At 47.6% G+C, this 22,935-nt stretch overlaps 1 protein-coding gene and 1 long non-coding RNA gene across 2 annotated transcripts; both read left to right on the top strand.

Annotated features, from left to right (window-relative positions):
- The first annotated feature begins 11,152 nt into the window (after nt 1-11,152).
- LOC144714422 (uncharacterized) lies at nt 11,153-12,021 on the top strand. The gene is made up of 2 exons (XM_078589160.1): nt 11,153-11,413; nt 11,542-12,021. The coding sequence occupies exons 1-2, from the start codon at nt 11,168-11,170 to the stop codon at nt 11,881-11,883; spliced, it is 588 nt and encodes a 195-aa protein (XP_078445286.1). The 5' UTR covers nt 11,153-11,167; the 3' UTR covers nt 11,884-12,021.
- Nucleotides 12,022-15,312: 3,291 nt separating this feature from the next.
- Nucleotides 15,313-20,621, top strand: LOC144714666 (uncharacterized). Its single transcript, XR_013584425.1, has 4 exons — nt 15,313-15,452; nt 17,671-18,834; nt 20,019-20,284; nt 20,401-20,621. It is a non-coding gene; the product is annotated as an uncharacterized LOC144714666 (long non-coding RNA).
- The last annotated feature ends 2,314 nt before the right edge of the window (nt 20,622-22,935 follow it).

Genomic DNA, 22,935 nt, shown 5'->3' with positions numbered 1-22,935 from the left:
GGGGCAGCCTGGGTGACCCTCGAAGGGGCGGCCTTGGTGACCCTCGAAGGGGCGGCCTGGGCGACCCTCGAAGGAGCGGCCTGGGCGGCCCTGGTTGGGGCGGCCGAGGCGGCCTTTGGAAGGCGAGAGAGAGGGTGAGAGGGGGAGAGAGAAATAGAGAGAGTAAGAGAGAGAGAGGATGGAGAGAGAGGATGGAGAGATGATGGAAGGTTGATGACGCGAGGCGGCGGCAGCGGCGGCAGCGGCGGCAGCGGCGGCAGCGGCGGCAGCGACGGCTATGGTTAAGAGGGATAGGGGAGGATTGGCAGTCCTCCAAGAAGAGTTAAACAAAAGTCAATTCTTGAAATTATGACTGCCTACTGTTTCTTGACAACAATGGCCTATATATAGGCATTGGAGGAAAGAGAAAATGACGAGAAATTAGAGACGAGAAAGTAAAGATTTGTGCCGTGTCACGCCAAAGGGCAGTTGTGGATCTGCCTCTAGCGTCGTGTCATGACACGCATAGGGACGTGCGCGGGTGGAGACGTGATGCAGGACCACGTCCGAGATGAAGTCATGCCGCCACCGAGGGTTCATACTCGGTGTCGAAGGTGCGTCGATGCATGACGAATGCTCGGGGTTCATCGGGCACGGGAGTCCTGCGGAGATGAGCTACAATGAAATGTCCGGGAGGGGGTGTAGTACGTACAGATGCCGACGAGTAGGGGAAAGGCCAACGTCCGGGAGTCGACGGGGTCGCTCGGGAGAGGTAAGGGGACCTCCTGACCCCCGTCCGGAGGGAATAGGTCGCTACGGCGCCGAATGGGAATTACCCTACCGGATAGTGCTCGCACGTGACGGGCGAACCCGACTCGCACTCATCCCGGAAAGACACTCACAAAGATGCCGTGTTTGCTCTTCCTGTCTCCTTCACCTACGTCTAACCCGAGCGCGGTGGAGGCAAAAGAAAGTGCACTGCAAGAAATAAGAGACGCGAGTCGGGCGGCGTACCTTGTCGACGTATGTGAGAGCCTCCCTCGCGTTACGTAGCGGCTAGGTGCAATATCAGCGTTGGGAGGGGCGTGCTCGGCAGGCGATCCGGGGAGCACTACGCACGTCATCGTCAGGCAGGATTGGCGTGGATGACGGCGGGGGACGTCAGGAGAAGGGGCATAGAACGCCCAAGTGCAACAAGCCGTCCACTTGGGGACGGCAACCCGCCGTCAAATGAGAACGGCAGGTAATCCCTCGAGCACATGGAGCGCGGAGAAGAGCAGCTCACGTGTTCGCGGGCAGTCGCGAGGTGGGTCAGCAGGGGTGCACCGCATTCGGGCGCACGTCGAGCGCAGGGCGCAGTGGAGATGCGGCGCGAAGGTGCGCGAGTACGACGGTGAGCAGTCCCGCATGCAGTCCGGCGCGCGCGCTTGGAGCAATTTCTGCAGAAGTGGGGTTGGCGCCACGAGGTGCATGAAGGCACCCGCAGCGCAGTCGATAGCAGAACAGGAGACCAGGACCCGTGGGGCCGGGCCGAGCAGACTGGTATGAGGTTGGGGCGTCAGATCGGAGGTGCAACGACGCTGACCCGAACGAGCAGGACAGCTCGATCCCAGCACGGCGGATTGAGCAGGTCGCAGGGGGACGCTCAGGGGGGAACGTCTGTCCTACGGGAACTCGGCAGGAGTTTTCGTTGATGACGCTGGCGGAGAAGCGACTTGGAGGGGGCCCATGAGCAGGAGGGGGCTCTCGACGGCGCAGGGGTGGTGCAGGGGCTACCCGCGCAGGGAGAGAAACTAGCGGTCGCGCGTTCCGAGGGGGGGAAGTCCCGCCTGGAACGTTCCAGCAAGGAGCACCTGATGTAATACGACCTGCCGGGATCGGTCGGCTCGTATTACGCCACAGGAATCGATGGATAAATTCGTGAATGATGTGAATATACGGCAATGGAGAAAACGTCGAATGAGCAAGACTTGGTCGCTTAAAAAAAGGGAAGAAGACCTCGTCGATCAACGGGAAGATATTGATCCAAGATCAAACTCCCAATGACCCTATTGTCCAACTAGACGGCTAAGTGGTGAGGGGCGTTTGACGGCCCTAAGATGTTCGGTGTTCAAATCAATGAATATCCTATCAACCACAAGAAGATCCTATCCCTCGACGAAAGTGGCTAACCCTATCCGTGATTATGTTGAAAGTTGGCAGCGGACGAGATAGCGGAAGACGACACTAGAAGAGATAATGATACTAGAATGATGAAGGGGATGAGTGGGTACCTGAGTAGTCGACAATCCACGGCGTCGTCTTGTCGGGTCGGTGTCGATGTTAGATGATGATCGTGGACGGAGGACAGTCGGGGCCGGACGGCAAAGCCAAGGACGAGCTGGATAGCGGACGCGGGGCGCGCGCGGCACAGGACTGCGGGAGTGCGAGGACGCGGTCGGTGGGCGAGCGGGGTGGCACGCCAGCCCGAGGGGCGTGCAAACGCAGGGTTGTGCGAGCGCGGGCGCGCGAGCGCGAGGGGTGCGCGGGATTGTGCGAGCGCGGGCGCGCGAGTGCGGGCGCGTGAGCGCAGGCACGTGAGCGGGGCTGCACGAGCGCGGGGCGCGCTGGCGGGGCCGTGTGAGCGTGGGGCACGCGGACGAGGGGCGCACTGGTGAGGCGGCACACGGGTGCGGAGGCGCACGAGCGCAGAGCACGCACGGGTGCGAGTGCGCGCGAGCGCGGGCGCTGCACAGTGCGGGTGGCATGCGGATGCAGGCGGGGCGCGGATGCGGGCGGCGTGCGGGCGCGGGGGCGGCAGGGCAGAGGTCGGTGGCGGTGGAGAGCGATTCTTGAGCCCAAGAGGGGGTTTTCTTGAGCTGTAACCGACCCAAGAAACCTTCAATAAGATGGTTCTTGGGCGTTCTTGGGACTCCCTTGGGGAAATCTCGGTGGATTCCACGGCGGGAGGGCGTCGACGACATTCTCGAACCTCAGGCTCCTTCGGAGTAATCTCGACGAAGGGTTCTTCAGCTCCAGGCGATGATGACTTCTTGGATCTCTTTCTCGTTCCAGAGTGATCTCGACGGAGCGATTAGTCACGTCGTCACGGAGTGGTCTCGACATGACGACGGGGCTCTAACAACGGAGTGGTCTCGACGTGGGCGAGGCTAGCCGGGCCTCTCTACTCTCTACGATAGGTGGAGACATAGTTGGGATTTTCTCTTCAACAAATGACTCAAATGTTCCTTGGGCATGCTATCCCCTTATATAGTGAGGATAGGTGCCAAGTGAACGTGGGGGGAGGACGAACCGTCGCGAGACGTGGTTCGGCCTCTCCTTACAATTTGAAAATACAACTGAAAAATAAAAGGAAAAGACGAGGACGAGGCCCAACACCAGCCCAGTCCATGAAATCCAGAAATACAAGCAAACAGAAATAAAAAGCGAGTAAGATAAAGATGCTTACGCGGGGTACTTGAACCCCGGGTGGTGAGCATCAGCGCGTGCAGCTTTGTGAGGTTGACATCGTCCCTTCGTGGCGTCTCCAGGATGGTCCCCGGTGACAACCCCGGATATGCCTTCGGAGTCGTCACCGTCGTCCCCGACATCACCAGCTCAAGCCCCGGATACGTCTTCGGAGACGTCACCGCCGCCATTGACTGCACCGGCCGTCCGCGTCCAGCCAGCTCGACAGGCCAAGGCGTCAGTACGCATGCCCGGATTCAAGTAGTCCGGGTAATGGATACCTTATCGTTTTCGTGTTTCATTTCATTCGTCGTCTTTGGTTTTGATCTTTGTCTTTCGTATTTTCTTACGCGTCATCATCGCATGTACAGACGGAGGATTCGACCCTATAAGGATCTTCCCTCCTCTCCCCCGTTTCATCTTCGTTTTCTTCGTCTTACAGTCATCCTCATGCCCTTAGGTCCCAGGGTTATTTTGAGATAAAAATAGGTCTTTTTGGTCTTTGGGCTCCCATAACCCCTCCCCCCTATATAAGGGTCGGATGGGGTGCCCTAACAGGGACACTTTTATTTAAGATGAATTTGAATATCGTTGTTTTTGATGATAGGTCTCCGAACGAGCCTGTCGAGCCTCGCCTGGGCACCTCTGAGCCCGTCTGTACCGAGACCTGTACTGCCGTGCAGTCGTCCGCAGTTCCCTACTCGTCGCCGCTGGTGCTCCGAGTCGTGCCGACCCACCATCGAGGCCGCAGCCCTCCTCCTGCACCTAGCTCTGCCGACGTGATTGCCGACTAGCGCCGCTCACAGCCCAGACTCGTGCCCGCCGCGTTGCGCCTTCGCGCCACGCCACCGGGCCGTCGAGTCATCCGTTGCACCGTCTAGTGCCGCACACACCTGCCCCGCCGCGCGGCCTCACCACGCTGGTGCCTGAGAGCGCTGCACCTGCGGACTTGAGCCGTGCCCCTGTGTCATGCCATGTGCCGTGCCGCTCTACGACCCTCAACTCCCTCGTTGTGCCTCCTCTGAATGTGCCCATTGCGACGCCCGCCCCGTCTCGGTTACGCCCACTACCGCCTCTCCGTCAACGGCAACTCCCACTGAGCCGACCGAAATTACGCGTGACATTGCCGGACGACTACTTGGTATGCCGTCCTCTCTCGTCTCGTCTTTTATTTCTTGCAGTACATCTTCTTTTGCCTCCACCGCGCTCGGGTTAGACGTAGGTGAGCGAGACAAGCGAGCGAAGAACTACGTGTTATCAAGCGTCCCACTCGGTCGGTACGAGTCGGTTCAGCCGTCGCGTGCGGGCAACCTCCGGCGGGGATTCCCCGTCCGGCGTCGTAGCCAACCTCGTCCATTTGGACGAGGGTCGTAAGGTCCCCTTACCCATCTCCGGGCGACCCCGTCGATCCCTCAGAGGCCGGCTTCTCCCTGCTCGTCAGCTGTTGCACGTACTACACCCCTCCTGGATCATTGTCCTCCTAGCTCGCCTTCATAGGATTCTCGTGCCCGACGAACCCTTTGAGCATTTGTCGTGCACCGACACGCCCTCGACACCGAGTACGAACCCTCGGTGATGGCAGGACTTTGTCTCGGACGTTAAACCCTTGGCAGGTCGACATATCCCGATGATGATGTGGAATCTAGCGTGGCTGCCAGGTGGGTTTCGCCAGGTCAAATTCTTGCCGGAGATCCACCTGGCAGGCACGATGGATTCCACGTCACCATTGAGATATATCGCAGTCGACTTAGCGAGTTTGGGATATACCGTGCCAAAAAAAAACTAAGGTTAACTCGAAGATTTTGGACATGGTTTGGGATGTACCGTGCTATTTACCCGATAGATTTTCACCTCGTTCAGAGCAAGTGGCAAGCAAGAATTCGCAAGTGTGGTTTGTGGGCAGTGATGGAAAGCTTGCAGATACTATAACAAAGCATCTTCCCAATACCAAGTTACCATAGGTCAAAAGCAAGCTCAACGTTCTCGACACTCTGTCGTTGAGCTTGAAAGGGGGTAATAACGGAGTTCACAACTCTGTTCACGTCTCACGACAAGTCAAGGTCTCCAGATCAATAGGTATGGCCCAATAGGATAACATGAAGAATAGACTAGTAAAAAGAAGCCACACATCCTATACTCGTTATGAGAAAATAGTGGCTAGGATTAAATATAAGTTTAAATATAGATGGCTAGGATTAAACGTAGTTAGGATTCAAGAGAGCTGTTAGGATTAAAGATATATAGGAGAAGGATCCAATGGTCATACTTTGTTTTCATATAGCTGTTATATAATGTAATAACGTCTTTGATTCAAACATAGTAACAAACTATATAACGACTATTATCTTACTGTATATATAAAAGCAACGATATATTGTTACTAGATGGATTAAACATGATCATTCGACTTCTTATTGTGTCGTCTCTTGATGTAGCACGTTAACAGCCGGGATCGCCAGCACGTATTACGTCACAACGTTGTAGGAGGATGATGTTAGTGATGAGAAATGTATGCAATTTTAAGAAGTTCTATCAAGCACAAGGACGGTCCGACTAAAGTGAACAATACAATAATCCTCCGGAAAATGAATAGGAAAGATAGACTCCAGATGACCCGCTGGATCTACGAACAAACTACGACGGAGAGGCGTTTTACAGCCCGTTGGAGTTAACCTTTAATATCAACAACCTACTTGTCAATCGCAAGAAATTCCTACTCTCGACAATAGTGGCTATCTTATCCAGTCGTAACAATAAGTCGGCAGAGGAAATGATAGGGGACGACGGCACTGAAAAAAGTAATAATACTGTAATGGTGAGGGAGATCGAAATAGAACCTGGAATAGTCGCTTTCCAAATACGTGCACGGACGGATGACACCGAATAAGCGATGAGCGGACAACGAGTTGGCGTGAGAGCACGGACGGGCACCAGGCGGTAAGCTGGGGACTAAGGTTGTGCAGTCGTGCGTGCGCAGCAAACGAACTCACAGTCGCGCGAGCGCGTGGGGCACGGCGAAGGGATGGGGCTGCGCTGGCATGCAGAAAATGGCGATCGGCCGTGGGGCGCGCGTGCGCGCGGTGGCTGTGATCGGCCGTGAGGCACGCGCGAGAGAAGACGCGCGGCGGGCGGCCACGGTGCGCTCGCGAGAGGGCGCGTGGTTGACTGCGTTCAGCCGCGAGCGCTCGCGCGTAAGGGGCACACGGTGGGCGACGGTCGCTGAGAAATGCGGCTAGCGCGGGCGTGCGCTGGGGTCGCGCGAGAGCACCGGGCAGCGGGTGAGCAGCGTTGGGCGACGATCCACAACTTTGTGCAGTCGCCAGGAAGATCAAGATCGATGGTTGAGGAGGCGTCGCTCAGGCTTCTTCCAGGAATTCTTGCAGTTCTTGGAGAATAACCGCCAATCTTGAACTCGATCCTTCAAGAATCAAAAGGACAGTGAACCTGTCATCGAAGACGTAGGACATGGAGTGATCTAGATGCGTCACGGCTCGAAGACGGAGATCACCATCTTCACGTTCCCACACTATGGAAACTAACTATTTTGCTCAAAGAAGAAAAATAAATGAACAGACAACCTGATTTTCAATTCTCAAGTTTGTCTCTCTCTTGGGCATACCATCCCCTTATATAGGGAGGATCGGTGCCAAGAGACGGTTCTTAGAGGAGGAAATCGTCGCGAGACGAGGTCCTCCTCTTTACAAGCATTTCAAAAGTAAAAGGGCAAATTCTACGAAACGTCACGAACTCCGTTTTTCGTTCAAAAAGTAGCACAAACTTTTAGTTTTGTTCAAAATATAGCACGCGCCAATCAGAAGACGCCATTTGGCGTCTTCTTTTTTTTGTTTGCCAGCGATGGTCCAGAAGCTGACGTGGAGTCCACCTGGTAGCCAGGTAGACTCCACGATGGCATCCATGCCAGGTGGACTCCACGTCAGCTTCAGGACTTCGCTGGACGTTGCCGCCGCTGCCCGTCGCGGACGGCCACCGCGGGCGCCCGTCTCTAGCCGCCACCGCCCGTCGCCACCGCTGCTGCCGCCCCTCGCCGCCCGCCACCGCCGCCCGTCGCCGGCCGCTGCCGCCGCCACCGTCCGTCTCCGGCCGCCTCAGCCGTCGCCGGCCGTCCGTCTTTTTCTCGCCCTCGCTCACCCTTCCTGTTTTCTCCTTCTCATCGTCTCTCCCTCTCTCCACTCGTTCTCTCTCTCTCGACCTCTCTCCCCCTCTCCTGCTCCTTCTCTCTCCCTCCCTCTCTCTCCTCTCCGTCTCACCCTCGCTCCTGCTAGTTCTCCGTCTCTCATCCCTCTCTCGTGCTCTCGTTCTCTCGTGCTCCCTCTCCCCCTTCTCTTTCTTGTTCTCTTGGTCTCCCGCGGTCGTTCTCTCCCCCAAACTCTTTCTCGATTCATCTTAATCCAAGCCTTGGAGAAGACAGAGAGGGCGAGACAGAGAGGGCGAGAAAGAGTTTGGGGGAGAGAACAACCGCGGGGGACCAAGAGAACAAGAAAGAGAAGGGGGAGAGGGAGCACGAGAGAGGGATGAGAGACAGAGAACTAGCGGGAGCGAGGGTGAGACGGAGAGGAGAGAGAGCGAGGGAGAGAGAAGGAGCAGGAGAGAGGGGGGGAGAGGTCGAGAGAGAGAGAGAGAGGGCAGAAAGAGAGAGAGCGAGGGAGACAGAGGAGATGAGAGACAGAGAGAACGAGGGAGATAGAGGAGATGAGAGACAGAGAGAACGAGAAAGAGAGAGAAGGCAAAAAGATAGAGAACGAGAAAGAGAGAGAAGGCAAAAAGAGAGAGAACGAGAAAGAGAGAGGGGATGAGAGACAGAGAGAACGAGAAAGAGAGAGGGGATGAGAGACAGAGAGGACGAGAAAGAGAGAGGGGGGGAAAAGAGAGAGAACGAGAAATGGAGGGGGGAAGAGAGACAGGGCGAGCGAGAGAGAGAGAGGGGATGAGAGACAGAGGGCGAGAAAGAGTTTGGGGAGAGAACGACCATGGAGACCAAGAGAACGAAAGAGAAGGGGAGAGGGAGCACGAGAGAACGAGAGCACGAGAGAGGGATGAGAGACGGAGAACTAGCGGGAGCGAGGTGAGATGGAGAGGAGAGAGAGCGAGGGAGAGAGAAGGAGCAGGAGAGGGGGAGAGAGGTCAAGAGAGAGAGAATGAGTGGAGAGAGGGAGAGGCGATGAGAAGGAGAAAACGGGAAGGGTGAGCGAGGGCGAGAAAAAGACGGACGGCCGGCGACGGCTGAGGCGGCCGGAGACGGACGGCGGCGGCGGCAGCGGCCGACGACGGGCGGCGGCGGGCGACGAGGGGCGGCGGCAGCGGCGGCGACGGGGTGGCGGCCAGAGACGGCGCCATGTGGCCGTCCGCGACGGGCAGCGGCGGCAACGGCCAGCGAAGTCCAGAAGCTGACGTGGAGTCCACCTGGCGTGGATGCCATCGTGGAGTCTACCTGGCTACCAGCTGGAGTCCACATCAGCTTCTGGACCATCGCTTGCAAACAAAAAAAGAAGACGCCAAATGGCGTCTTCTGATTGGCGCGTGCTATATTTTGAACAAAACTAAAAGTTTGTGCTACTTTTTGAATGAAAAACGGAGTTCGTGACGTTTCGTAGTAAGCGCCCAAAGTAAAATGAAAAGACAGACGAAGCCCAAAACGACGGCCCAGTCCAATTGTTCTGAAAATACAAGTGAAATAATAAAGAAAACGTACGATAGATCATAACTAATACTTGAATCCAGGGTCGCGGACGTCAGCACGAGCAGCTCGATGTGGTTGAGCTCGTCTAGTGCTGGTGTCAGCGCGATGGTCCCCCATCATCTCTCCTCTTCTATCCCCATTCTTGTTCTTGCGTGAGAAAGCAATCTCTTTCACCTCTCTCTACCTCCCTCTCCCTCTCTTCCTGTCTCTCTCCCTCTCCCTCTCCCTCTCGTTTTCTCTGTCTGTCTTCTGTGTCTCCCATTTTCTCGCTCTCTCTCACCATCTCTTTTCCTCACTCCCCCTCTGTCTCCCTCTCTCTCTCTGTCTCACTTCCTCGTTCTCTCTCTTTATTTCTCATTGGGTCTCTCTTTGCTTCTCTCTGCATGCTATCTCTTTCTCTCTTAAGAATTTTTTAGTTTTCTAGAATAGGTATACTTTCTAGTACGCATTTGAGCTGATTTTCTTGATCTGACTGCTGGTCACTATTAATTCAATAGCTGTAAAATCTCTCGACCGCAGGTACCACTTTGAAGGAAATTTTGATTTGCAACACCTCAGTTCTCGTAATAAAAATTAAAACATATCAATAAGAAACACGGTTAACTTCTCTGAGTGGGAGGAGTGGGGGGGATACTATGTGTCACTAGGGAGCCAAATATTATTTGTAAATAGACAAAAAACTGATCCAAATAGCAAAGGAATTTCATAAAAAAGATGATATTAATATATGAACCAAATTTAAAGACAATGGCTTGATGTGTAAATTAAAGAGTACATTAGAGATCATTAAGAAAGGGAGAAGATATTGTAAGATTAATTATGACTAATTAATTATGACTGATTATGATTAATGTAGCAAGGGATAAATTATGATTGCTACTATTATTATTAAAGAAGTTCTAGATAACAGATGTACATAGATATGTGTAGATAGATACATAGAAGTCAGGATCTATTAAGGAGGAGGAAGAGTTGTCGTGAAAGAGGAAATAAAGAAACAAAAATCAAGATAAATAATAAGGAATGCCTGAATGGGAAAATAGGATGTTTATCTAGACTTTTTAGACGACATTTGATGGTCATTATTTTATTAGAAACTAAACATTGACAGAATGAGATGCGGAGAATATCAGAAAAATTTGGTCATTGGATCAGAAATTATAGGTAACTTTTAAAGGTGTTTTCGAATTTAAAATGCAAAGAGAGAAATGAACAATAATTGTGAAATGAGATAATGAAGAGCAAGGGGTTTTCAACCCGTCAGAGAAAAAGGACGAAAGAACAAATGTTTAGGAGAGGAGAGTGTTCATCCGTTATGGGTTCAGGAGACTTTTAGCTTTGGAGAGAATATTCATGATTAAATAACAAACTGGGGAGTTTGTTGACAAGGAGAGCATCTACCTCCTTGTGCCCTAAGAGTGTCCCCTAAGTGATATATATATATATATAGAGTGAGAGAGAGAGAGAGAGAGAGATTTATAGAGAGTGTTAGAGTGTTAGAGAGAAACGGAGGAAGTATATGTGTGGGAGAGAGTGAGATAGAGAGAAGTGTGGAAAAAGTTGAAGTAGAAATAGAGAGAGAAAAGCAGACACAGAAAGGATAAAAAAACACAAAATAAAATTTAAATTCCAAAAATGCAATAAAAATTTGGAACGAAATCTGAAATTATGTATATTAGAAAAGGCTATATCTTTTATCTTCAGATCAGATTTCGATTTAAGTTTCAATTAGAAATATACATGATGCACTCCAATAATGCAAAGCTATTCTGACTTTGGCTTATAAATGGGTTATCATTTTAACAGATTAACGAGAAATATTCAAACCCCGAGTTAAGATTCAGAATAGATTCTTGAGGAGGGGCATGCTCTATTTTAAAGATATTAAAATACATAAATTATGAGTAAATTGTCACTCGCACGTGCTTTATTTTCCCGTCATCCGTCGATTTTAAAAATCGTACTCCATTCGGTTGAGACCTCGGCTCTTTAAAAGCAGAGACAGCGCGGGAGAGAGAGCGACAGAGATAGAAAGGGAGAGAGATGAGGAGGCGCGGCGGAGAGAGGCTCCGGCCAGCCAGCGGCGCGAGGAAGGCTCTGAGCTTCCCGCCTCTGAAGAATTCGCTGGATTCGGCCAAGCAGATCGCAAAGGATCGAGCTTCGATCACGGTAGCATCATCATCATCATCGCCATCAGCTTCGCCTTCCCGCGCGAAAACCTCGGAGGAGCTGGCGACGGCAGCGATCTCCGCTTCTTCTGATGCTTCCGCGTCGACGCCGAAATCCGAGGCGAGAATTTGGATTTCTCATGTTTTGCGGCATCGAGCCTCGATTTCCATTTTGATTTCTTCTGATTCGAATTTCTCAAGTTTCGATTTCGAATTTTTGCGCGCGTGATTCCGCATTGCTTCCTGTAGATTTCTTCTCCCTCTTCTTCCTCGTCGCCTCTTCTTCCTGGAGAAAGCTTCCCGGATCAGGTGGAAATCGAGGAACAGGAAGCTGCTCGGACGCTCCATTTCCCACCGTCGTCGTCTTCTGCGGTTCCTGCAGAGCATGCGGACGATCTTCGCAACAGAGTCGCCGCGGCGATGCTCAAGGAGATGGAAGCCAACGAAGCGACGCAAGGAAGAATCGATCTCAGCTGCTTCCTGCAGCTGAGCATAGCGATTCTGCTCATTCTCTCGTGTGCTGCGTCTGCGCTGATAATTCTCGTAAACCTGTCTTACTCCGCCGATCAGCATTTTCCGCCGCCTACTTGACTTGCTTAGGAAAATTCTGGATTTCTACATTGTATATATTTTCTACCGCGCTTTAGGAGTTTTATTTTTCTACAATGTACGTAGTTTCTTGAAAGAAATTGAACGCGGATCGTGAATAAATTGATTAGACCCATGCCGATTGAATGCTAGAATGTCCAGATACACTTTCTTGATTTGAATGCGGGTCCTGTGTAAATTACTCAATAATTCGCCCTAAAGTAAATGGTTCGGGTGAAGTTAATAGTTTGCTTGTCCATTGATTGTTATCTGATTTAAAATTTTCAAATTCCAAAGAAAGCACTTTCTAATCCTTATTTCATCTTTTTGGTAAAATATAAATTGGTGAAAATAATAAATACACAATTGACGACTGTACATGGTCAACACCTCCGTGTGAGTTGACGTTCTTACCATTTCTTTTTATGATTTTAATAGAAATTTATATGGCTTTGTTCAGTCTGTTTAGTATCTTTCTATTATAATATTTAATACAAATTTATCTCGTTTCTTATAATTTTTTTCTGAGTTTTTTTCTTCTTCAGTGTCTTATTTGATACAGTCTGACTGAGTCAGGCCACTAAAAATGTTAGCCCTTGTTTGTTTTAGAGTTATTATCGTACTTAAATTGTATAAATCTACAGTGTTTGAAATATTATCTTTGATTGATATATATTGTTTTAGTTACCTCATTGGGAATGAAATATTTTGAAAAATCAACTTGATTTCATTTTCTTTTATTTTGTTATACTAAGGTCGAACGATCCCGTCTCAAGCATTGAATCACCTTCAGAGAATAGTTTTTACGCCCACCATAAGACTCTTTGAAATATAGATTTTAGGGACCAATAGGTCGTAGAAAATCAATGGCTATTAAGAAATGGTCATCAGTTTCTCAAGACTTAGGGTCATCTGTAAAAATGTGTTGTGAATCATTCTGAACGACAGTTAGTGATGGGAGACCATCGCGACTGAATCAACACCGGACGACTCCAACCGCGCCATGCTTCTTGAGATGACGTTCAAAATTCCAGCTTCAAGTATCTGGCCTAGTTCTTATCCGTAAGTGTTGCACATTATCTCTTTGTACTTTAATTTCCTTGAATGATTTGGATTGGCCCATTATGTTTTTGGGCCTTGTCTGTTGTTTTCTTTCGCCTTTTGTAATGAACGTTTAAGGGGAATATAGTCTCGCGACGGTTTTCCCCCGTTGTCGTTCACTTTGAAAATTGAAAGTTCTTCTTTCTTAGAATAGCTTTTCCTTTAGAGAGTGTAGTACAGTTGTAAATCTACAATGGATCAAGATCATGGATTCCTTGCTGTGCTCGCATGTCTCCCACATCGAGATCAGTCCGTGGAATGAAACCCCGCCGACGACGTCCCTCGTCACTTACCAGGTTCTTGGAGTTCATCAAGAAGTTGATTTCTTGAGCGGTTACTCTTCAAGAAACATCAAGAAATCCCATTCTTGCGATCGTTCTTGAAGAACAACGCCCCTTTCAGCATTACATCCTGTTTTCAGCGCCGATTCCTATTCGTCCGAGCCACATTCCTTTGCCGCGCTGTCTAGAGCCACGTGTTGCCTGGTGCTGCGCCTCCATCGTGCTCGCCCGCCCCGCATTGGCGTCACCAGCGTCTATGCATCGTGCCTCTGCGCGGACCATGCCCCTCCTCATGCATCCTGCCTCAGCATTTTCAGCTGCCCGGTGCTAACGTTCCCGCACGTTTGCATGCCCTAAGACAGTGCCGCCAGTACCTGCGCGCCATGTCATGCGACCTGTGCCCACGTTGTGTGCCGTGTGTCTCATCTGCGCAGTTTCTTTCGCTAATGCATGCCCCCACGTCACCACCACCATGCACGTCTCTCCTTTTCTTCATTTCACACCTTTTCTCTCGTCAGCAGGCGCGCTGCCCACTCCGTGCCTGCGCCTCCTAGTGCCATTGCACGTGCCTACATCCATCATTGCTCATCCTTCACTTCATCCATTTGGGCCACGTGATTGATCAAATCCCTAGTGTCGTCATGCATCGCCGCTCCACCGCATGCTGAGAATATCGTCGCCTTGTCTCCAAACTGTGTATCAGAGTAGCGTACACCTTCACCAAGTTCACCTCGTCTCCCCTTCATAGTCAGTATTCTTACTTTCTTCAGTGTCGTCTTCCGCTATTTTTTCCTCTGTCGAGTTTACGTAATCTACGTAGAATAGTCAATATCGTTGAGTGTTAGTATATTTTCTTGTGGTAGAGGACTGATCGCTTGATAACGATAGTTGTGGATGGTATTGGGCTGTCACGCTCCTTGTGTCATAGGTGTCTAGACAATTTCACAGGTCATTGATGATAGAAATATATGTGGCCGACAAGCCAATCACACATTCCACATCTTGTTCAATGTTCATTAATACAATATATTCATTATAGTGCACTTGTGATGCTTATAATGAAGTTCATGATTGGACTTAGTGAATTATGATGAGATCGTAATACAAAGGTCACTAGTCTTTAAGCATGTGTTCTAAATATTTCTATTTAAAGGATATGCAAGAAGGACATCAAAGTATCCGGATAGAATAGCACTATCTAGCCTCACTCATATGACGAGTACGGCCATTCCCGTAGCCATTAGTGTGGAGACACTAAGGATAGATAGTGGGTGCTCTTAAGTGGAAAGAGTTCATTGAATTGATCCGTATAAATCTCTGAATTGTATTATACCAAACTGTAATTCAGGTTCATTCACGTCACGGTTGTGTGAGTGGTCATTAGACATGAGACACCAAAGATGTATTGTAGATGGACGGTTGTACTTTCGCTATGGCCAACGAGTCTCTAATAATGGGATTCTAAACAGTCTTAGTTCGGGTGCATCAACAAGTACATGAAGGCGATTGAGTGATCAAGATGGGATCGTCCACCCTTGGTATAAGAGGTGACAGCTCAAGGAAGATGATGCAATGAAGTCCATGGCCAAGGTAGTGAAATGTCAGAGAAGAGTTCTCCGATGATTTCCGAATGCATCAGTACTAACTCGGATGACTGATTAGGGTTTGATAGTTGACCATGCCCTAAGTCATCCAAGGAGCGTCAAGTGGATGAGGGATTATACATACACGGTAACCGATGATGAGCAGGTCCCATGAGTGAGTCGATACACACTCCTTTGTATCTTCTAGGACACAAGGTGTAGCTTAGCACCCCACGTGTCGGAGTCTCAAACTATCGATTGGGTTAAATCGATCCAACGTTAACTAATCTATATGATGATATAGTTAATTAATTTGGAAGGCAAATAAAGGTTATTGGTCACACGCAAATGGTCTTTTTGGATATCGGAAGTTATACTTAAGTTTTGGGGGGTTTTATGAAAAATACCCACTTTAGTATAAATAGGGAAAGGCATTGAACGAAATTCACCCAGACAGAATTGTTCAGGGGCCTTCCCCTTCTTTGCCACTCTCCCCACAACCCTTCTCCATCCCCGATGCAATCGGGACGACGTGTTGAGGATCGCGTGGATATGTCTAGAGGTTGCACACTTGAGCAGCTTAACTCGTCTCACTCCGGGATCCAAGGTACATCGTTTCATGGTTTTAATGATGTAATTTTGATTTCGCTACGTGTCTTCCGCTACGGATCGTCTCCATTTGTTCATCCAGGTCTAAGCCTCTCGAACCAGACAATTAGGGCCATTAGGGGAATGACAATGTTTGGATAATTCTTCTAATGGGTCCATTAGGGCAACCACAACTACTTAAAGGGGTGGCCTACCCTAATAGAATCTGGATTTCTTGGTTTTTAAAATGGGAAGTTTCCTTTCACGTCGAAGTCCCCTCTCCCTATCCATGGAGAACCACGATCTGTATTCTTAAATCCATTTCCAGGACATTGATCAAGGGACACGTTGCCGCTGCCGTCGGTTCTCCATTGCAAACAATATCACAACCACAAGGATCTCTGCTGCTGCCAAAAGGCGACGTCGTGACCTCTCAATATCCATTCGAGTTGGCCATCCATTGTCGATACGTTGTGCCAGGCCCGAAAATCTGTGTCCTTCTTTTCGCCTGGTTGTCACTGTATCATTATGTGTCACCTACAATCTCTTCATTCACGGGCCATCCACAGCCTATGGACGAATCCTTCAGACTCGTACCCGATCACTCTTCCCATGTGTCAATCGTGGTCCTGCCCGAGATTCACAACTGTTGGTTTCCTTTCACGATGCTCGACCACCTCGATCACAGAATGAGTTCTCTCGACCACTATTGAGATCACCATCAACCACCGCGTCCACCCTGACTAAAGTCATCTAGGTCGAACCCGATCTCTATTCCCCGATAGATTTATTAGCCATTGACCCTTAGGCTCCCATCGGTTAGGTTGCGTTTGAGCAAACATAAGCGCATCTGGTCACACCAAATCTCTTCTCTCGTGACGGTGGGAAATTGTGGTTATTCCACAACAACCGGTGTTGATTGCTTGTGGAGGCATCAAGCGGGATGGGCCTGTCTATTCTCCAATCATGTCATCCGTGGAAGCTTCTTTCTCTAGAGTTCTTGGCTCCAGCCCTCGGGGACGTCCGTCAACTACACTAGATTGGGAATGCATTACTGGTCACCTGGAGGGTATAAATGTCAAGGACATCATCAAACTTCCTCGTATTTCTCCATACAACCAGGCCAACTACATGCAGATCTCATCCTATTAACCACCCTTTTATTTTCAGCTTAATTACCTGCATTAGTGCTGATCTCATCCCCCTTGCCGAAGACTTATTTTATAGGACTAGCCATTTTCATCTGTGAAAATAAGAACCTTCGTTCATTGTGTCAGATTAGATTAGTCGTCGACAAAGGTTGGAATATTTCAGGCAGTGATTGCTTTTCCCTCCTTGTCGGGTCATTTGGAGTCTGCCCAGACCGTAGACCTCTCGTGTCATCCCTCTGTCCATCAATCTAGTGTTCAACAATTGAACTACCTTTCCTTCTTTTAAAAATTTTGCATCATTCATTACAACATCACATCCGTCTATTCTCTGTGGTTGAATCCAATCCGACGATTTCGTCGAATCATTTTACATCATAAAAAAACAGATATGATTGTGCACAAAATAACTGAAATTCATGAATTTATCACTATTTTTGCATATCCATCTCTTTTCATTATGAACGAATTGCCTTCCTCTAATCGATTATGTCTTTATACAGTTATATGTTTTGGACCATTTTGTACTCTTGCTAGTTTCCGATTGGGGTGGGAAATAAAGTAAATGAGGTTTAGTATGAATATCAAAATTCAAACTTTTTGTTCTTGAATTATCTTTCTGAAAGTTTCTTCCCCTATGTTGACATTTTTTTCACCATCATTGAACCAAGTAGAATAGGTAGTAGATACGGGTGTATCTTCTCATAGTCAACTATCCAGGATTTTGAATTTGGATTTTTTTTTCCCATTGTGTTTCTTCAACAATATTAATGTCCTCTTTCTCTCCCCCATTTCTCTCTTTATCCTCTCCTTCTCTCCCGTACTTTCCCTCTCGCACTCACTTGTTACATGTCTCAAGCTCTCTCCCCAGGCACCTGCTTTCTCTCTGTATCTTGTTACATGTGTTTCTGTCTTCTCTCTTTCTGTGGCACTCTCTCTCTCTCTTGCTCACTATCGGTGTGTCAAACTATCTATGTCTTTGTCTCTCTCACTCTCTAGCTCAAGCTGTTCCACTGTCTTGCACTCTCTTATCTTGCTCAGTTTTTTCTCTATTTCTTCCACCCTCTCTCTTTGTCTCTATTTCATCAGTCTTCCCCAACCAAAACGTTGACTTGATGATGGGGGACCATCGCGATGACACCACGGGACGCGTTCGACCTCTCCGAGCTGCTCGTGCCGACGCCCGCAACCCCGACTTTAAGTACTCTTCGTAAGTCTTTATTATCTTTCTTGTTTTGTTTGTTCATGATAAACATTCGGATCCGGCCATGTGTTTGGGCCTCGTCCGCTCTTTTCGCGTCCCGTTCCCTTTGTTACGTGTAAAGAGGAGGGCCACGTCATGCGACGGATCCCTCCTCCCCTATGGCCTCTTGGCACCCTTCCTTCCCCTATGTAATGGGAAGGCATGCCCAAGGACCCTTTTAGAGAGTCTTTGAAAAAAAATGGTCATTGCAATGTTAGTTCACGTTCTTTTTTCCGTAGTAAAATTAGAAAGGGGTTGTCTTCTACCTCTGGATCCCGCCAGGAAACTGTTCAACTCCCCTTGGTGCATCCAGTGATCCAGCTTGATCCATCCTCAAACCGCCGGGAATCTTCAAGCCCCTCGACGGTCATCCTCGCGGGCTCTGTGTTCCTGCCACCGACGGCCTCACCCGAGCAGGATCCCGCCGGCCGAAGCCTCGATGCCCGCAGGTCCGTCCGTCCGGCCTCAGGGTCCTCTTCCCTGAGTCCCGCAACCTGGTCGCCGTCTACACCGGCCGCCTCCGCCCAGGAACCCCCGATCATCGTCCTACACGGACGCCAGCCGATCCCTCCGCGCGCCGTGAGCCCCTGAGCGCGCGGACCTTCAGCCACCCGCCGTTTGTTTCTTGAGTACCGCGCACCTCGCGGGCCGTCTGCTGCCCGGTCGCACCACGATCGCCCCCCCCCTTCTTTCCCTGCTGGACCACCCACCTTGCGCCCCGACCAAGCGGCCACGCGCACCAGTGGACTTTGCCGCGAGCAAGGCTTGCGTTCTCTGCCGGGGACCGAGCTCATCACCCCGGGTCCCCTAGCCCGACCGATCACCAGTTTCCGACCTACGTCTCGTGGATCGCCCTGCAACTCGCCGCTCCGCGCCCGCCCGACCGTGCGACCACCCGACGTCTATCATCACTCCGGCCTCGCAGGAGTCTTCCCAACGTGAATGCTGGCTTGTGCGTGAGTCTGATTACGGAATTCTCTGATTGTTCCACGTCGACGGAGCGACGCCAGGTACCCTCTCGTCCACCCCGCTTACAGTATTATTGCTCCCTCCAGTGCCGTCGTTCCCTATCGATTTCCTTTATCGCTTGTCATCGTTAAAGGGTTTGGTTAGGCTAGCCATCTACATCGAGTGATAGGTTTTCTTTGCGGTTGACGATCGGGTTATAGTCGTCGAGGGGTGAACTCTCGGGGGCAGTAACGCGCCCCTCACGTCGTGCTCGATCGTGGGTTTCGCGGGTCACATGGAGTCTACCCTGACCTGTTCGTCTCGCTTAGGATCTACTGCCCCTTCGCCCCGCCGTCGGACCGCCCTTGTGCCCCTGAGGAATTTTTAAATGAGCATCCACTTTGATACTTGAACGCGCATCAACGTATTGCTGTGACGTAACACGAGCCGTCGATCCCGGCGTTACCGTGTTATATCACTTGATGATGGAATATAGATGAATGAATGAATGAAACACAGATACAGAATTTATCAACATCCCAAGATATTTCTCTCTGTTGTTTAAATGTTTAATTATATTCCTTAAAACATTGTCATAACCCGTGGAATATCCATCTTGATTTCTGGTAGTGGGTGAATATCGGATATCTGCAGAATATCCCATCTCTGAAATAATCTCAATTACATCTGTATATTGGATATCGTACCACTACCAGATGGCCAAATACTAGTACAAGGGGAGATCGATAGGTAGGGAGAGACGGTAAGAGTGTGTGTAGGACACATGGAGATGGCAACAGTAAGTGTGGGTGAGGGAGGGAAAGATCATGTAGGAGAGAGAGGAAAATATAGAGCGAGAGTTAGAGAGAGAGAGGGAGAGAGTTTGTGGATAAGAAATATTGGGAGAGAGAGAGAGGGTGGGAGAGTATTTGTGTGGGAGAGGGAGTGAGATAGAGAGAAGTGGAGAAACAAATTGAGATAGAAATGGAGGGGGGAAAGCAGAGACAGCAAGGAATGAAGCAAAAATTTTCAAAATTACGTTCCAAATATGCAATAAATATTTGAATGAGCTATGAAACTTTGCCTATTATAAAAGCAATATCATTTATCTGTGCATCAGTTTTGGTTTAAGTTTCAATTAGTCATTCTATTTCATTCCTGTTTTTCGTCGCTCGTACTGAAGTTCATAAATATATCAGTAATCCCAAATCAGGCAGAGGTTAGCACTTTGGTTTCATATTTTCAGGCTCAATCTTGAAAATAACAATGATGGGAATGGTCGTCGTTATTGAAAGGGGCAGTGAATGCCATGCATTTAGATGGTTGTCATCTATGGGGACGTCACTTTCATGAAATAGGTATTCATTGTTGGGGTGTTGGCAATGATTCTCCTTCTCTTTATGGATTGGTGAGAATTTGCACCAGGACAAGTGTCACAAGTCAACAATGCAATCACTCTATTCTTGGCCAAAGAAACACTACTACATGCTCAATCGATCAAAGATTGATGAGGTACCTGCATAGAACATCAAAGTAGTAGTCCTATATTGAAATCCCACATTTCTGGAAGGGTATAAAAGGTTGTTTCTTCCATGTCATTATGAAGTAATCATCTTTCGCTCTCACAGGCCATCTACGCCATGTAGGCAAGTCATTTGGCCCATCTACGTCTGGCGGCTGAGTGGAATGCCTCTAGATTGCCCTCCCACATGCCCAAGCCTTTAATTATTTTTACTTTTACTCCTTAAAATTTATTAATATTTAGAATAAAATGATGTAACAGAGAAATTCATATCTCTTAATTTGTAAGGCCTGCTGTTTCTCTATAAACTTTTTGGCCTCCAAATAAGTTTGAGAATCAAAGAATCACCCATTACCTCTTATCAAAAAATGAAATACTCCTTCAAGAAAATATCTAGTTGTACATCCCTCTTGATCATTAAAATTTTTTCTTACCTTAACATTTTCTAATTCCTGGTACGTAAGACCGTTTATTTTTTCTCGTGTATCTCATACATTTTATTTTTGAATTAGAGTGTACTTTCAACCTAGTGCCATTATCATTTTCAGGTAAACTCTGTTTAGGATTTATCATTTCCAAAATCTAAATTTTATTGTTGGAGGGGCAACTCTTCAATCAAACACCCAAAAAAATCATGACAATATTTTTCAGTGCCCTATAGAGGCTGATGAGGTTTGCATCTTCTTTCCAGAATGCAATTCAAAATGACAGAAGAGAGATCTAAACACAAGTATTATTAATTTATAATTTATCATTTGAACATTTGAATCAACTAAATATTTATGCACTAGCTATGAACTCCAATTTTGCAGATCATGGTTATTTTGTTAACTAACTTCCTTGGCTTCTTTGAAGTCAGGCAGTTTGATTACTTATTGAGTATTTTGCAATTAAAAATGTGCATATGATAAGCCAAAAATAAAGGTAAATTTTGCGAGAATTTTAATCCCTTGTCGTTGTCAATTTCAGCTTATACAACAAAATTTATAAAAATCCTACTTAAGATGTGTGGTGATAAGTAAACGTATCGTCGAAGAGAAGCTAGTAAGGAATCTAATTCGATACCTTGCTTAAGTAATTCAACCCTAATTAGAGTTCATTTGATCTTGAATGAAGATCAAGTCAACCTAATTAGACAAGGAAGTTAGAAAGGGGGGTAGAAGAGAACAGAGGAATAGAAGAAATAAGGGGCTCTAGATTGGCTTCTTTGATCCAAAGAGAAGGGTCAAAGGGGTCAATTATAGAGGTTGAGAGAGAAATTTTGATTTGGTTTGGTTGGTTTTGTAGGTTTGATAATTCAGAAATAACTACACTATTAGATAATAAAAAGGGAAATTTAATCTCATAGAAATAGAAGTTTTTTTAATGTGCACTTGGAATAGCTAGGTAAATTCTCTCAATCTCTGCTCTCAATCTCAGTAAGGGCTTGTACATTTTGCTCAAGCCTAGCGATTTAGAAATTCAGACCAAGATCAAGAAGAACAAAGAAGAAATTTAACTAAAACATCATCCAAAATACACTAAAAGTTCAAATACAAAGAATAAAAAGGTACCAAATAGGTTGATCCAAGATAGAGCTCCTCTCTGTCTTGCAGATGTGATAGAGCACCATCCAAAATGGCCCCCTCCTCTCGAAATTTGGCTTTTATACTTAGGTTAAATGGTTAAAATTACCATTTCACCCCTAATTAGTAATTATTTTTATCCATAAATGTAGGCTTGATCTGAATGATCCATCTATACATATAGAAAGAAGGGGGTCAGGACGACCAAATCCATAAAAAATCATCTCAATCGAACTTCAGGATCAAAAGTTGTGAATAAATGAATTTAAACCAATTTTAACAATTCGATTTAAATCCATGTATTTAATTATTTTCTTTTGAAACACGCAATGTCGTGTCGATTCCTCATAAGATGATGAACTTCAAACTTCAAATGGCAGGTTCATCCTTGTTGCGCCAGACCCCTTTCCTGAAATCAGAATAAAGAGAAAATAGAAAAAATAAAGATTGTCCAAAGCTCTTTGTACGTGTGTGTGGGCTTGTACTAGTGCCTCCAATCCAAAGGCACCACATCATCAACGGTCCGTGCGCTGTGTATGCACTGCACCTGAGAGAGAATTCCCTGGAAATTTGCATAAAGTCCCCTTTTAAATGTGCACATCTTAAAGGACGTCGGCCTAAAAAATATTTATGTATATGTCATTTATTTATCTTTTTCCTCTTTTTTCCCATAAAAACCATTAAACAAAGACTAAGTAATTGCAATAAACCATGTAACTGTTTAAATAATATCTTTACACATGCACACACGACCGAGAGCTGTTCTTAAGGGCATAATTACAACTACAATTTAAGAAAAGCCCCTCCGACTTCAGAAATTGCTAGAAAACTCATATTTTTCATATAAATATACCATTTTCCTATTTAAAAATTCATTTCTTCCTTGAATAAATTCCTAAATATCCAATAAATCCTAGAAAATTCTGGAAAATTTCGTAATTCATCCCCATACTAATTTATCTCGAAATTAAATTTTAAACCTGCCTTTTCATTTAATAACAGTTATTTCAAGCTCAAATAAATCCCTAAAAATTCATAAAATTAACAGCAAATTAGGGGAAAATCAGAAATCACTT

This window comes from Wolffia australiana, chromosome 17, assembly GCF_029677425.1.
Source record: "Wolffia australiana isolate 7733 chromosome 17, ASM2967742v1".
NCBI classification, from domain to species: domain Eukaryota; kingdom Viridiplantae; phylum Streptophyta; class Magnoliopsida; order Alismatales; family Araceae; genus Wolffia; species Wolffia australiana.
The sequence above is the reverse complement of the archived record's forward strand: the minus strand, read 5'-3'. Positions and strand labels throughout refer to the sequence as shown.